An 18,123-nucleotide genomic window follows, 5' to 3' on the forward strand; every position below is an offset into this window, starting at 1 on the left:
TTTTAAAAAATTCAATGTGAGGAAGTCATTTGTGAGTGAGGAAAGTCACATGTGACCAAAAACTTAATCACGCGAATGAATAAAAAAAACTCGCTCCGCTAAGAGTTAGAAACGACGTCACGCACGCACTTAAGTTGAAATTGCGTGAACGAATGAACAAAAAAACAGATTTGAAGTGCTTGTGACGTCATATGGTCGTCACAAAAATCTTGATGACGAAAAAAAGAGAATAGAAGGCCAATAACAGCCCCAGGTATCGCTTTGCGGCTATTAGAAAAAGGAATATCTTGAATTACAAATTTGTCGAAGCTTTTCAACATCCTCCTCCCTTAGATAAAACTTCAATCTCGTTGAAAAAATTACTTTTTTCGTTTCAATTCAAGCCCTTACAAGTCCTCAGAATACTGAACTCATCAAAACTCTTAGGGCCAGCGTAGGCTTGCAGTGATGGTGCTTTAGCAAGACCTCGCACAGAACTATTTAATGAACAATTTAAGGAAAAAGGTTTTCTCATAATTGAAACTCGGAATTGACCGATTTCTATGATAACTGTAATCAAAGCGCAGACTTTGAAAACTATACAAAGCGCAGACTATTTGCATGCAGAAAAAAGAATATTGTTTAAGGAAAAATATTCTACAACGGACGCATAAGTTGACTTACCTCTAGCTCATTAGAATTGAATGGGAACAAGTTTAACACATGCCCGATTTTTGATCTCATTTCTGCATTCAAATAAAAAAATCATCTCGTAATATATAAAATTTAAACTTCTTGCATTCAAAAATTTATCAGTAAAAAATTAGTCAAGTGTCTCAAGTGGCAGAAAGCAAAAAAACTGTCAACCTCGAAAAATCGGATTGTATTGGCTTACACCAAGGGGTTCCTCCGGGTACTGTTCCTTGGCCGCTTTTGTTCCATCTTTATGCAATCAATTTTGAACTAACAATGAGTGAAATCATTCAATACACTGATGGTACTGTTCTTTTATAATATCATCGTGACCTTGATAACGGCAAAAAAAACTTGAATACACCATAGATACTCTACTGGTCTACTGTACGCCTCTGACACTTCAACTAAAAGATAAAGCTGAAAGAAAAGTAACCGGCAAAAGAAACAATCACAACTTCGAGAACAAAAGTTGAAGACAAATCTGAATATCCGGGAAAAACTATAGATATCAGCTATCAATCAGAATTCAAAAATCTGCTCTCGATAACGGTCCAAGGTATGAATGAAATGCTTATACAACATGAGACAGCCTACCAAAAAATTGATTCATTTTATGATTGATTTTTTTTTTTTTATAAAATCATAGTTTTTGTACAGTTTAATCGCGTTACATGATGTTTTCATAAATCAAGTTCTCGTCGATGCAATAAAACAGACAATTTTTAATTTGCTTACTGATCATATTAAGTGTTAATTTACCTCTATCCTCAATGATTGAAGAACGTGCAAAGTTACTTTCCGAAATACTTGATGCCTCTGTTATTTGCTCTCAAATAACCTTCAATTAGATTGACACACATTCACTTGACCTCATCTCTATGAAATTTAAAAAATCCAATGTGAGGAAGTCATTTGTGAGTGAGGTAAGTCACATGTGACCAAAAACTTAATCACGCGAATAAAAAACTCGCTCCACTAAGAGCGAAAAATGACGTCACGCACGCACTTACGTTGAAATTGCATGAACGAATGAACAGGTAACAGATTTGAAGTGGTTGTGACATCATATGGTCGTCACAAAAATCTTGATGACGAAAAAAAAGAGAATAGAAGGCCAATAACAGCCATTAGAATTGAATGGGAACAAGTTTAACACATGCCCGATTTTTGATCTCATTTCTGCATTCAAATAAAAAAATCATCTCGTAATATATAAAATTTAAACTTCTTGCATTCAAAAATTTATCAGTAAAAAATTAGTCAAGTGTCTCAAGTGGCAGAAAGCAAAAAAACTGTCAACCTCGAAAAATCGGATTGTATTGACTTACACCAAGGGGTTCCTCCGGGTACTGTTCCTTGGCCGCTTTTGTTCCATCTTTATGTAATCAATTTTGAACTAACAATGAGTGAAATCATTCAATACACTGATGGTACTGTTCTTTTATAATATCATCGTGACCTTGATAACGGCAAAAAAAAACTTGAATACACCATAGATACTCTACTGGTCTACTGTACGCCTCTGACACTTCAACTAAAAGATAAAGCTGAAAGAAAAGTAACCGGCAAAAGAAACAATCACAACTTCGAGAACAAAAGTTGAAGACAAATCTGAATATCCGGGAAAAACTATAGATATCAGCTATCAATCAGAATTCAAAAATCTGCTCTCGATAACGGTCCAAGGTATGAATGAAATGCTTATACAACATGAGAGACAGCCTACCAAAAAATTGATTCATTTTATGATTGCTTTTTTTTTTATAAAATCATAGTTTTTGTACAGTTTAATCGCGTTACATGATGTTTTCATAAATCAAGTTCTCGTCGATGCAATAAAACAGACAATTTTTAATTTGCTTACTGATCATATTAAGTGTTAATTTACCTCTATCCTCAATGATTGAAGAACGTGCAAAGTTACTTTCCGAAATACTTGATGCCTCTGTTATTTGCTCTCAAATAACCTTCAATTAGATTGACACACATTCACTTGACCTCATCTCTATGAATTTTAAAAAATCCAATGTGAGGAAGTCATTTGTGAGTGAGGTAAGTCACATGTGACCAAAAACTTAATCACGCGAATAAAAAACTCGCTCCACTAAGAGCGAAAAATGACGTCACGCACGCACTTACGTTGAAATTGCATGAACGAATGAACAGGTAACAGATTTGAAGTGGTTGTGACATCATATGGTCGTCACAAAAATCTTGATGACGAAAAAAAAAAGAGAATAGAAGGCCAATAACAGCCCCAGGAATCGCTGTGCGGCTATTAGAAAAGGAAATCTCTTGAATTACAAATTTGGCGACGCATTTCAACATCCTCCTCCCTTAGATAAAACTTCGATCACGTTGAAAAAATTACTTTTTTGTTTCAGAATACTGAACTCATCTTAACTTAGGACCAGCGTAGGCTTGCAGTGATGTTGTTTTAGCTAGACCTCGCACAGAACTATTTAATGCACAACTTAAGGAAAAATGCTTTCTCTAAATTGAAACTCGGAATTGACCGATTTTTATCATAACTGTAATCAAAGCTTTTTAAAAACTATACAAAGCGCAAACTATTTGCATGCAGAAAAAAGAATATTGTTTAAGGAAAAATATTCTACAACGGACGCATAAGTTGACTTATATCTAGCTTATTAGAATTGAATGGGAACAAGTTTAACACATGCCCGATTTTTTTTTATCTCACTTAGGCATTCGAATAAAAAAATCATCTTATAATACAAAAAATTGAAATTTCTTGCATTCAAATATTCATCAGTAAAAAATCTGTCAAGTGTCTTAAGTGGCAGAATGCAAAAAAATGTCATAGGTGAAAAATCGGATTGTATTGACTTACACCAAGGGGTTCCTTCGGTTACTGTTCCTTGGCCGCTTTTGTTCTATCTTTACGTAATCAATTTTGAACTAATAATGAGTGAAATCATTCAATACGCTGATGATACTGTTTTTTTAACATATCATCGTGACCTTGATATAGGCAAAAAATTTCAATACCCCATTGATACTCTACTGGACTACTGTACGCCTTTGGTACAGTTTCATGGCGTGACTTGATGTTTTCATAAATCAAGTTCTCATCGATGCAATAAAACAAACAATTTTTAATTTGTTTTCTGATCGTATTAAGTGTAATTTACCTCTATCCTCAATGATTGTGAACGTGCAAGGTTTCTTTCCAAAATATTTGATGCCTCTGTTATTTTTTCTCAAATAACCTTCAATTAGATTGACACACATTCACTTGACCTCATCTCTATGAATTTTAAAAAATTCAATGTGAGGAAGTCATTTGTGAGAGTGAGGTAAGTCACATGTGACCAAAAACTTAATCACGCGAATGAATAAAAAAACTCGCTCCACTAAGAGTGGAAAATGACGTCACGCACGCACTTACGTTGAAATTGCATGAACGGATGAACAAAAAACAGATTTGAAGTGCTTGTGAAGTCATATGGTCGTCACAAAAATCTTGATGACGAAAAAAAAGAGAATAGAAGGCCAATAACAGCCCCAGGTGTCGATGTGCGGCTATTAGAAAAGGAAATCTCTTGAATTACAAATTTGGCGACGCATTTCAACATCCTCCTCCCTTAGATAAAACTTCGATCACGTTGAAAAAATTACTTTTTTGTTTCAGAATACTGAACTCATCTTAACTTAGGACCAGCGTAGGCTTGCAGTGATGTTGTTTTAGCTAGACCTCGCACAGAACTCTTTAATGCACAACTTAAGGAAAAATGCTTTCTCTAAATTGAAACTCGGAATTGACCGATTTCTATCATAACTGTAATCAAAGCTTTTTAAAAACTATACAAAGCGCAGACTATTTGCATGCAGAAAAAAGAATATTGTTTAAGGAAAAATATTCTACAACGGACGCATAAGTTGACTTATATCTAGCTTATTAGAATTGAATGGGAACAAGTTTAACACATGCCCGATTTTTTTTATCTCACTTATGCATTCGAATAAAAAAAATCATCTCATAATACAAAAAATTGAAATTTCTTGCATTCAAAAATTCATCAGTAAAAAATCTGTCAAGTGTCTTAAGTGGCAGAATGCAAAAAAATGTCATAGGTGAAAAATCGGATTGTATTGACTTACACCAAGGGGTTCCTTCGGTTACTGTTCCTTGGCCGCTTTTGTTCCATCTTTACGTAATCAATTTTGAACTAATAATGAGTGAAATCATTCAATACGCTGATGATACTGTTCTTTTAACATATCATCGTGACATTGATAACGGCAAAAAATTTCAATACTCCATTGATACTCTACTGGACTACTGTACGCCTTTGGTACAGTTTCATGGCGTGACTTGATGTTTTCATAAATCAAGTTCTCATCGATGCAATAAAACAAACAATTTTTAATTTGTTTTCTGATCGTATTAAGTGTAATTTACCTCTATCCTCAATGATTGTGAACGCGCAATGTTTCTTTCCGAAATATTTGATGCCTCTGTTATTTTTTCTCAAATAACCTTCAATTAGATTGACACACATTCACTTGACCTCATCTCTATGAATTTTAAAAAATTCAATGTGAGGAAGTCATTTGTGAGAGTGAGGTAAGTCACATGTGACCAAAAACTTAATCACGCGAATGAATAAAAAACTCGCTCCACTAAGAGTGGAAAATGACGTCAGGCACGCACTTACGTTGAAATTGCATGAACGGATGAACAAAAAACAGATTTGAAGTGCTTGTGAAGTCATAAGGTCGTCACAAAAATCTTGATGACGAAAAAAAAGAGAATAGAAGGCCAATAACAGCCCCAGGTGTCGATGTGCGGCTATTAGAAAAGGAAATCTCTTGAATTACAAATTTGGCGACGCATTTCAACATCCTCCTCCCTTAGATAAAACTTCAATGACGTTGAAAAAATTCTTTTTTCGTTTCAATTCAAGCCCTTACAAGTCCTCAGAATACTGAACTCATCAAAACTCTTAGGACCAGCGTAGGCTTGCAGTGATGATGTTTTAGCAAGACCTCGCAAAGAACTATTTAATGCGCAACTTAACAAAAATGCTTTCTCTAAATTGAAACTCGGAATTGAACGATTTCTATCATAACTGTAATCAAAGCGCAGATTTTGAAAACTATACAAAGCGCAGACTATTTGCATGCAGAAAAAAGAATATTGTTTAAGGAAAAATATTCTACAACGGACGCATAAGTTGACATACCTCTAGCTTATTAGAATTGAATGGGAACAAGTTTAACACATTCCCGATTTTTTTATCTCACTTATGCATTCGAATAAAAAAAATCATCTCATAATACAAAAAAAAAATGAAATTTCTTGCATTCAAAAATTTATCAGTAAAAAATTTGTGAAGTGTCTTAAGTGGCAGAATGCAAAAAAAACTGTCAATCGTAAAAAATCAAATTGTATTGACTTACACCAAGGGGTTACTTCGGGTACTCTTCCTTGGCCGCTTTTGTTCCATCTTTATGTAATCAAAGTTGAACTAATATGAGTAAAATCATTCAATACGATGATGATACTGTTCTTTTAACATATCATCGTGACCTTGATAACGAAAAAAAACTTGAATACTCCATAGATACTCTACTGGACTACTGTACGCCTTTGACACTTCAACTAAACGCAGATAAAGCCGAAAAAAATTAACCGGCAAAAGAAACAATCACAACTTCGAGAACAAAAGTTGAAGACAAACCTGAATATCTGGGAAAAACTATATATATCAGCTATCAATCAAATATAGATATCAGCTATCAATAAAAAAACTCGCTCCACTAAGAGTGATAAATGACGTCACGCACGCACTTGAGTTGAAATTGCATGAAAGAATGAACAAAAAGCAGATTTGAAGTGGTTGTGACGTCATATGGTAGTAACAAAAATCTTGATGACGAAAAAAAAGAAGAGAAGGCTAATAACAGCCCCAGGTATCGCTGTGCGGCTATTAGAAAAGGAAATCTCTTGAATTACAAATTTGGCGAAGGTTTTCAACATCCTCCCTTAGATAAAACTTCAATCACAATCACGTTGAAAAAATTACCTTTTCCGTTTCAATTCAAGCCCTTACAAGTCCTCAGAATACTGAACTCATCAAAACTCTTAGGACCAGCGTAGGCTTGCAGTGATGATGTTTTAGCAAGACCTCCCAAAGAACTATTTAATGCGCAACTTAAGAAAACTGCTTTCTCTAAATTGAAACTCGGAATTGAACGATTTCTATCATAACTGTAATCAAAGCGCAGATTTTGAAAACTATACAAAGCGCAGACTATTTGCATGCAGAAAAAAGAATATTGTTTAAGGAAAAATATTCTACAACGGACGCATAAGTTGACATACCTCCAGCTTATTAGAATTGAATGGGAACAAGTTTAACACATTCCCGATTTTTTTTATCTCACTTATGCATTCGAATAAAAAAAATCATCTCATAATACAAAAAAAATTGAAATTTCTTGCATTCAAAAATTTATCAGTAAAAAATTTGTGAAGTGTCTTAAGTGGCAGAATGCAAAAAAACTGTCAATCGTAAAAAATCAAATTGTATTGACTTACACCAAGGGGTTACTTCGGGTACTGTTCCTTGGCCGCTTTTGTTCCATCTTTATGTAATCAAAGTTGAACTAATATGAGTAAAATCATTCAATACGATGATGATACTGTTCTTTTAACATATCATCGTGACCTTGATAACGGCAAAAAACTTGAATACTCCATAGATACTCTACTGGACTACTGTACGCCTTTGACACTTCAACTAAACGCAGATAAAGCCGAAAAAATTAACCGGCAAAAGAAACAATCACAACTTCGAGAACAAAAGTTGAAGACAAACCTGAATATCCGGGAAAAACTATAGATATCAGCTATCAATCAAATATAGATATCAGCTATCAATAAAAAAAACTCGCTCCACTAAGAGTGATAAATGACGTCACGCACGCACTTGAGTTGAAATTGCATGAAAGAATGAACAAAAAGCAGATTTGAAGTGGTTGTGACGTCATATGGTAGTAACAAAAATCTTGATGACGAAAAAAAAGACGAGAAGGCTAATAACAGCCCCAGGTATCGCTGTGCGGCTATTAGAAAAGGAAATCTCTTGAATTACAAATTTGGCGAAGGTTTTCAACATCCTCCCTTAGATAAAACTTCAATCACAATCACGTTGAAAAAATTACCTTTTTCGTTTCAATTCAAGCCCTTACAAGTCCTCAGAATACTGAACTCATCAAAACTCTTAGAACCAGCGTAGGCTTGCAGTGATGGTGTTTTAGCAAGACCTCGCAAAGAACTATTCAATGCACAACTTAAGGAAAAATGTTTTCTCAAAATTGAAACTCGGAATTGACCGATTTCTATCATAACTGTAATCAAAGCTTTTTGAAAAGTATACAAAGCGCAGACTATTTGCATGCAGAAAAAAGAATTTTATTTAAGGAAAAATATTCTACAACGGACGCATAATTTGACTTAACTCTAGCTTATTAGAAATGAATGGGAACAGGTTTAACTTATGCCCGATTTATGATCTCACTTATGCATTCGAATAAAAAAATCATCTCATAATACAAAAAATTGAAATTTCTTGCATTCAAAAATTCATCAGTAAAAAATTTGTGAAGTGTCTTAAGTGGCAGAATGCAAAAAAACTGTCAATCGTAAAAAATCAAATTGTATTGACTTACACCAAGGGGTTACTTCGGGTACTGTTCCTTGGCCGCTTTTGTTCCATCTTTATGTAATCAAAGTTGAACTAATATGAGTAAAATCATTCAATACGATGATGATACTGTTCTTTTAACATATCATCGTGACCTTGATAACGGCAAAAAACTTGAATACTCCATAGATACTCTACTGGACTACTGTACGCCTTTGACACTTCAACTAAACGCAGATAAAGCCGAAAAAATTAACCGGCAAAAGAAACAATCACAACTTCGAGAACAAAAGTTGAAGACAAACCTGAATATCCGGGAAAAACTATAGATATCAGCTATCAATCAAATATAGATATCAGCTATCAATAAAAAAAACTCGCTCCACTAAGAGTGATAAATGACGTCACGCACGCACTTGAGTTGAAATTGCATGAAAGAATTAACAAAAAGCAGATTTGAAGTGGTTGTGACGTCATATGGTAGTAACAAAAATCTTGATGACGAAAAAAAAGACGAGAAGGCTAATAACAGCCCCAGGTATCGCTGTGCGGCTATTAGAAAAAGAAATCTCGAATTACAAATTTGGCGAAGGTTTTCAACATCCTCCCTTAGATAAAACTTCAATCACAATCACGTTGAAAAAATTACCTTTTTCGTTTCAATTCAAGCCCTTACAAGTCCTCAGAATACTGAACTCATCAAAACTCTTAGGACCAGCGTAGGCTTGCAGTGATGATGTTTTAGCAAGACCTCCCAAAGAACTATTTAATGCGCAACTTAAGAAAACTGCTTTCTCTAAATTGAAACTCGGAATTGAACGATTTCTATCATAACTGTAATCAAAGCGCAGATTTTGAAAACTATACAAAGCGCAGACTATTTGCATGCAGAAAAAAGAATATTGTTTAAGGAAAAATATTCTACAACGGACGCATAAGTTGACATACCTCCAGCTTATTAGAATTGAATGGGAACAAGTTTAACACATTCCCGATTTTTTTTTATCTCACTTATGCATTCGAATAAAAAAAATCATCTCATAATACAAAAAAAATTGAAATTTCTTGCATTCAAAAATTTATCAGTAAAAAATTTGTGAAGTGTCTTAAGTGGCAGAATGCAAAAAAACTGTCAATCGTAAAAAATCAAATTGTATTGACTTACACCAAGGGGTTACTTCGGGTACTGTTCCTTGGCCGCTTTTGTTCCATCTTTATGTAATCAAAGTTGAACTAATATGAGTAAAATCATTCAATACGATGATGATACTGTTCTTTTAACATATCATCGTGACCTTGATAACGGCAAAAAACTTGAATACTCCATAGATACTCTACTGGACTACTGTACGCCTTTGACACTTCAACTAAACGCAGATAGAGCCGAAAAAATTAACCGGCAAAAGAAACAATCACAACTTCGAGAACAAAAGTTGAAGACAAACCTGAATATCCGGGAAAAACTATAGATATCAGCTATCAATCAAATATAGATATCAGCTATCAATAAAAAAAAACTCGCTCCACTAAGAGTGATAAATGACGTCACGCACGCACTTGAGTTGAAATTGCATGAAAGAATGAACAAAAAGCAGATTTGAAGTGGTTGTGACGTCATATGGTAGTAACAAAAATCTTGATGACGAAAAAAAAAGACGAGAAGGCTAATAACAGCCCCAGGTATCGCTGTGCGGCTATTAGAAAAGGAAATCTCTTGAATTACAAATTTGGCGAAGGTTTTCAACATCCTCCCTTAGATAAAACTTCAATCACAATCACGTTGAAAAAATTACCTTTTTCGTTTCAATTCAAGCCCTTACAAGTCCTCAGAATACTGAACTCATCAAAACTCTTAGAACCAGCGTAGGCTTGCAGTGATGGTGTTTTAGCAAGACCTCGCAAAGAACTATTCAATGCACAACTTAAGGAAAAATGTTTTCTCAAAATTTAAACTCGGAATTGACCGATTTCTATCATAACTGTAATCAAAGCTTTTTGAAAAGTATACAAAGCGCAGACTATTTGCATGCAGAAAAAAGAATTTTATTTAAGGAAAAATATTCTACAACGGACGCATAATTTGACTTAACTCTAGCTTATTAGAAATGAATGGGAACAGGTTTAACTTATGCCCGATTTATGATCTCACTTATGCATTCGAATAAAAAAATCATCTCATAATACAAAAAATTGAAATTTCTTGCATTCAAAAATTCATCAGTAAAAAATTTGTGAAGTGTCTTAAGTGGCAGAATGCAAAAAAACTGTCAATCGTAAAAAATCAAATTGTATTGACTTACACCAAGGGGTTACTTCGGGTACTGTTCCTTGGCCGCTTTTGTTCCATCTTTATGTAATCAAAGTTGAACTAATATGAGTAAAATCATTCAATACGATGATGATACTGTTCTTTTAACATATCATCGTGACCTTGATAACGGCAAAAAACTTGAATACTCCATAGATACTCTACTGGACTACTGTACGCCTTTGACACTTCAACTAAACGCAGATAAAGCCGAAAAAATTAACCGGCAAAAGAAACAATCACAACTTCGAGAACAAAAGTTGAAGACAAACCTGAATATCCGGGAAAAACTATAGATATCAGCTATCAATCAAATATAGATATCAGCTATCAATAAAAAAAACTCGCTCCACTAAGAGTGATAAATGACGTCACGCACGCACTTGAGTTGAAATTGCATGAAAGAATGAACAAAAAGCAGATTTGAAGTGGTTGTGACGTCATATGGTAGTAACAAAAATCTTGATGACGAAAAAAAAGACGAGAAGGCTAATAACAGCCCCAGGTATCGCTGTGCGGCTATTAGAAAAGGAAATCTCTTGAATTACAAATTTGGCGAAGGTTTTCAACATCCTCCCTTAGATAAAACTTCAATCACAATCACGTTGAAAAAATTACCTTTTCCGTTTCAATTCAAGCCCTTACAAGTCCTCAGAATACTGAACTCATCAAAACTCTTAGAACCAGCGTAGGCTTGCAGTGATGGTGTTTTAGCAAGACCTCGCAAAGAACTATTCAATGCACAACTTAAGGAAAAATGTTTTCTCAAAATTGAAACTCGGAATTGACCGATTTCTATCATAACTGTAATCAAAGCTTTTTGAAAAGTATACAAAGCGCAGACTATTTGCATGCAGAAAAAAGAATTTTATTTAAGGAAAAATATTCTACAACGGACGCATAATTTGACTTGACTCTAGCTTATTAGAAATGAATGGGAACAGGTTTAACTTATGCCCGATTTATGATCTCACTTATGCATTTGAATAAAAAAATCATCTCATAATACAAAAATTGAAATTTCTTGCATTCAAAAATTCATCAGTAAAAAATATGTCAAGTGTCTTAAGTGGCAGAATGCAGAAAAAATGTCAATCGTGAAAAATCGGCTTGTATTGACTTACACCAAGGGGTTCCTTGGGGTACTGTTCCTTGGCCGCTTTTGTTCCATCTTTATATAATCAATTTTGAACTAATAATGAGTGAAATCATTCAATACGCTGATGATACTGTTCTTTTAACATATCATCGTGACCTTGATAACGGCAAAAAACTTGAATACTCCATAGATACTCTACTGGACTACTGTACGCCTTTGGTACAGTTTCATGGCGTGACTTGATGTTTTCATAAATCAAGTTCTCATCGATGCAATAGAACAATTTTGAATTTGTTTACTGATCATATTAAGTGTAATTTACACCTCTATCCTCAATGATTGAAGAACGTGCAAATTTACTTTCCGAAATACTTGATGCCTCTGTTATTTGCTCTCAAATAACCTTCAATTAGATTGACACACATTCACTTGACCTCATCTCTATGAATTTAAAAAAATTCAATGTGAGGAAGTCATTTGATAGTGAGCTAAGTCACATGTGACCAAAAACTTAATCACGCGAATAAAAAAACTCGCTCCACTAAGATTGAAAAATGACGTCACACACGCACTTACGTTGAAATTGCATGAACGAATGAACAAAAATTAGATTTGAAGTGGTTGTGATATCATATGGTTGTCACAAAAATCTTGATGAAGAAAAAAAGAGAATAGAAGGCTAATAACAGCCCCGGGTATCGCTCTGCGGCTATTAGAAAAGGAAATCTCTTGAACTACAAATTTGGCGACGCTTTTCAACATCCTCCTCCCTTAGATAAAACTTCGATCACGTTGAAAAAACTACTTTTTCCGTTTCAATTCAAGCCTTTACAAGTCCTCAGAATACTGAACTCATCAAAACTCTTAGGGCCACCAGCGTAGGCTTGCAGTGATGGTATTTTAGCAAAACCTCGCACAGGACTATTTAATGCACAACTTAAGGAAAAATGTTTTCTCCAAATTGAAACTCGGAATTGACCGATTTCTATCATAACTGTAATCAAAGCTTTTTGAAAAGTATACAAAGCGCAGACTATTTGCATGCAGAAAAAAGAATTTTATTTAAGGAAAAATATTCTACAACGGACGCATAATTTGACTTAACTCTAGCTTATTAGAAATGAATGGGAACAGGTTTAACTTATGCCCGATTTATGATCTCACTTATGCATTTGAATAAAAAAATCATCTCATAATACAAAAAATTGAAATTTCTTGCATTCAAAAATTCATCAGTAAAAAATATGTCAAGTGTCTTAAGTGGCAGAATGCAGAAAAAATGTCAATCGTGAAAAATCGGCTTGTATTGACTTACACCAAGGGGTTCCTTGGGGTACTGTTCCTTGGCCGCTTTTGTTCCATCTTTATATAATCAATTTTGAACTAATAATGAGTGAAATCATTCAATACGCTGATGATACTGTTCTTTTAACATATCATCGTGACCTTGATAACGGCAAAAAACTTGAATACTCCATAGATACTCTACTGGACTACTGTACGCCTTTGGTACAGTTTCATGGCGTGACTTGATGTTTTCATAAATCAAGTTCTCATCAAGTTCAATCAAGTTCAGATGCAATAAAACAATTTTTAATTTGTTTACTGATCGTATTAAGTGTAATTTACCTGTATCCTCAATGATTGTGAACGTGCAATGTTACTTTTCGAAATTCTTGATTTTCTGTTATTTACTCACTATCTGGAAATAATCAACATTGGGCGATGTATCTTACAAGAAGCTTAATTTTGGCAGGTCAAGAACCAACGACAAGTGAAAAAAAATTGAAGGATCTACAAAGCTTACATATTTGTCTACTCTGGTAATGTCTTCGACTACTCTCTTCATGACTGCCCTGACGGTTCTGGGCTCTATTGTGTTGATCCAGTCCCGAGTCTCCACACTCTTCCGGATCATCTGGCTGATGTGCAGGCCTTGTACCTATAACACACCGTTGATCTTTTGAATAAATGTCGATCCATTGTCCTCTGTTTTTAACCTTAATGATTTTGTACACATTTAACTGACCATCTCTGAGAGAGATGACAAGTCATCAAGTAATGAAACAAAATCCTGAACCAAACGAGGTGACAAAGTAAATTTGCGATAAGCATCAAACCAATTAGTAACAATCGAGACATTGATTCTATTCAACACTAACATCAATACTTGACTTGGATTTAAAATCGAAACTTATCAATCGATCATATTTTGTGTTAAAATCGGTGCAGGAAACGCGTTCAAGCAATTATAAGAATTCGGGAAAATTTGAACTCAAGCAATTATCTCCCCAATCAATTTTTCAAAAAAATATTCTTGCCACTGCCATGCCTGCCGCTCGATTTTAATGCTTTCAATATGAAATTGATTCAATAATTAAAAGTTGGTAAACTTAAAAGTTCGTTAAAACATAAATTTCTTTCGATGGCGAGAGTACTTGACGTACTTTCCTTATCTCCTTACCTTGACAAAGTGAGTGACAATCTTATTGGCAGTTTTGTGTGCCAAACTAGCCAGCTCCGCTACTGGTGTTAGAGAGGTCTTGTCTTTGATTCTGAACTGTTCGTCAGCAATAGAGAGCATGTAAGATATGCTCATCTGGTTGTAGTCCAGACACAGTCGGGACATAACTGCCAGAATAGTGGGGGACTGGGACACTGTCTTCTGTTCCATCCGCTCACTCAACTCCTGAAAAGAGATCATAACTTGTAAGACACTAATTATATATAACACAATCAACTTGTGCCTGAAAAAGTTCTCTCACAGGACATGGGGATAAACAAGTGTATACAAATGTAAATTAAACCATTTATAAGCTTGAAATAGCTCGAAAAGAAGCCCTACTTTTTCAGATTAAACTTGGCTGGTGAAATGAGGAATGCGAAAATGAAAACATAGCCGGCAGATTGCAGAAAAATAGCCGTCGTTGACAAGCTAGAGGCACATCAGTAGTATAAAAAGCTGACTAGAACCTCAACGGGGGGGGGGGGGGGACACTATGTATTAAGATAGGGACTGCAGAAACTGTCCCCCTAGGGGGGACACTTAGGGGGACATTTACCGCAAATTCCCAGTAAATGTCACCCTAAGTGTGCCCGCCAGTAAATGTCACCCATTCCCAGTAAATGTCACCCTAAATTTCTGTATTCCCTATCTTAATACACAGTGCCCCCCCCCCCCCCCCGTTGTGGTTCTGGTCAGCTCCTGTTTTTTTTCGAACAAAAAATGTATTTCACTTTTCGGTTGGTAGTAATTTGTTCAATTTGTTGTTTTTTGTCTCTAATAGATGTGAACTAATATGAAACATGCTCTGTGAGTAAAAAAGTAATCGGAAACATTTTTTTCGGAAATTGAAATTTTGGTCCGATAGGGGACAATAATTTGTAAAAATTTTGAAAAAATGGGTCCAAAAATTTTTTGACGATTTTTTGCTTCTAATCGATGTAAGACATCATGAAACATGTTTTGTGAAAGATATTGAGTGGTTCTGATGCATTATTCAAAATTCCGAAAATTTGCTGTGTTTTCGAGACATTTTTTTGAAATATTGAAATACATACATACATACTTACATATATACATACATACATAGATACATACATGCATACATACATACATACATACATACATACATACATACATACATACATACATACATACATACATACATACATACATACATACTTACACACATACATACATACATACATACATACATACATACATACATACATACATACATACATACATACATACATAAATACATACATACATACATACATACATACATACATACATACATACATACATACATACATACATACATACATACATACATACATACATACATACATACATACATACATACATACATACATACAAACATACATACATACATACATACATACATACATACATACATACATACATACATACATACATAAATACATACATACATACATACATACATACATACATACATACATACATACATACATACATACATACATACATACATACATACATACATACATACATACATACATACATACATACATACATACATACATACATACATACATACATACATACATACATACATACATATCTACATACCCACATACATACATATATACATACAAACCCGTACTCGAGCCCAGGTTTGAAAAAGGAAACATGTTCTTGTATAGGTATGTATTCACTTGTGCTCATACACAACCATGCTCACAAATGCAAACACATTATCAACAAAAACAAAGATAATCGCACCAACCTGTTTGGGGATGTTTAGAATGTAGCGAAAGAAGAGATCATGTTCAAACATGTTCTGTGTCAGAAAAATTCAGAAATGTTTTCGACCAATCAGAACAGAGGATTTGTTTCAAATGACATCCAATCATAATTGAAAAAAACTTTAAAGCTACGAGGCCACGCGTTGAGTAAACAGTTAATAATGAAAACAATTGGAATAAAAGACATTAAGCTCACACACGAAAAAAGTCTATCACTGAGAGGAAATCTAACTTTCAGTCACATATCACATCGTCAGTTATATTTTGTTGCAGCCTGCGCATTACTAGATCCAGAAATTGACGGAGAAAGAGCACTTAAATTCAGACCCTATGGTGGTTTAATAGGAAATGATAATTCACGACTAGACCCTTTAATGAAATACAGTAAAGTTTTACGACTTCAGGCAGCTTTACAAGACGCAGCTGGATTCGTAAAAGATTGTAGGAACAAAGGTCCTGGATATATTTACGCTTTCCGTTACTCACCAAAAATATTTGTCTTTTTGGACATTTGACAGGAATACTGTTCGTGCTATTAGTGAAAATTTTCCAATCCCAATTATTCTGTGAACTGGAATGCTAAAAACTTTGGATGCAAGTTAGCAGATACTGTTGTTCTCGATCTCAAAGGTTTCAAACTAAAGTCAATTGGATTTATTATCAAAGAACACAGCTTGTGTTTTTAGCTACTACGATACAGTATTTCTCAAACCTCCAGTTAGCTTTGCAGAATTATCGGCACAAGATCAACAAACTGTACTTTGGCTGAAACACGACCTGCGCGACCTCGATTGGGACGACCGCGATACACCTTACAGTGACTTGAAAACAATTTGCTGAAGTTTGTTTCCGATTTACCCGGATTTTTTTTTTTTACAAAAGGCACCAAAAAGTGTGAGCTCCTCAGCAGGTTGTTACAGAAAACAGTTTACAATCTAGAAGATTTAAAATGTCCCCGCATTTCAAAAATACTTCCAGAGGAAAGTTGCTTCTTGCAGTCTACATTCTAATAATTTTACAGCAAACTGTCAAGCATTCAATCGTTGTGCAAAACGTAAAGCCAGAATATTTTCACAGTAGACACAAAGTGATGCACAGAGAAGAGACAGCAACACTGACCACCTATCTGCCAGACAATTTGAAGATACTTACTTGCGTGACTCCTCTTGACGATCAGCCGATAGTAATATTTGACAGAGTTCAAGATCCCTGTGCACCAATACAGAACAATTATTCAGTTGATCAACAAAAGCGAGCAAATTTTTTCAACACCAAACCCGGCCTTGCACAACAACCACGATACAACCCGCTGTATAGCACAGCAGCAAAACGTTACTTCACAACAATTACGCTATCTCCAGAAGAACTAGACAGCTTCAGAGCTTTACTCCCTGTGATTGATAACTTCTATCATTTCAAATTGTATGTGAAAAATAAACAGAGAGCTCGCGGACAGCAGAATCAATTCAATTATGGTTACGAACAAAACAACCGCGAAGCCACCGCGGCCACCAAAAGAGCAACGAATTCCTCGTTGGAAACAATGGGCGGACAAAAAATTTCCTCCCTTTAGGTTCAAAAAATTACTATTGGAATATGAGCTAATTCTGAAAGAGATGCCAGATGAGTTGCGAGTTTATGTCCTGGAGCACCCTGAAGTTGAGAAAGTCTTCAGTCAACCATCGTATAAACAAAATGACTCATCTACTGTTTGTTATAAACTAGAAATAAAAAGTTACATAAAAGGTTTCAATTTTTCTGAATTCTGGAATATGAAACAGTTGCCCATTGAAAACAGTAAATATATTACATATCTAATATTTTGTATCGTTCTTGTAGTAAACTTTTGAAGCAAATAAATTTTTTCAAATGCATCAAAGAGACGAGGCTGATGCGGGTATCAGCAATTTAGTGTTTGATGTAAACAACAAAGAGAGGCCTCCATGGCGTTTCTGTTCCAACTCATCGGTGCCACGGTCTGAAGTAATATTTTTTGTTCAAGTCAGTATCAAAGTTCCAATGATCATCCTTTGCTTCACTATGCTCTTCCGTTTGTCAGAAAGTTGCGAAGA

General features: G+C 34.8%; 2 protein-coding genes across 3 annotated transcripts in view; both read right to left on the bottom strand.

The window, feature by feature from the left end:
- LOC142344625 (trafficking protein particle complex subunit 2-like) overlaps window positions 1–18,123 on the bottom strand; it is a 580,178-nt gene that overhangs the window by 20,014 nt on the left and 542,041 nt on the right. The window lies entirely within an intron of this gene.
- Window positions 1–18,123, bottom strand: part of LOC142344619 (vacuolar protein sorting-associated protein 51 homolog) — a 56,626-nt gene that overhangs the window by 18,809 nt on the left and 19,694 nt on the right. For both annotated transcript variants that reach the window (XM_075396427.1, XM_075396426.1), the window contains 2 exons: window positions 14,223–14,447; window positions 13,566–13,700 (listed from right to left, as the gene is read on the bottom strand). In XM_075396427.1, coding sequence (XP_075252542.1) covers window positions 13,566–13,700; window positions 14,223–14,447 — 360 coding nt within the window. The remainder of the gene's footprint in view (window positions 1–13,565; window positions 13,701–14,222; window positions 14,448–18,123) is intronic.

Source organism: Convolutriloba macropyga, chromosome 8 (assembly GCF_964194025.1).
Source record: "Convolutriloba macropyga chromosome 8, txConMacr16.3, whole genome shotgun sequence".
Taxonomy (NCBI): Eukaryota; Metazoa; Xenacoelomorpha; order Acoela; family Convolutidae; genus Convolutriloba; species Convolutriloba macropyga.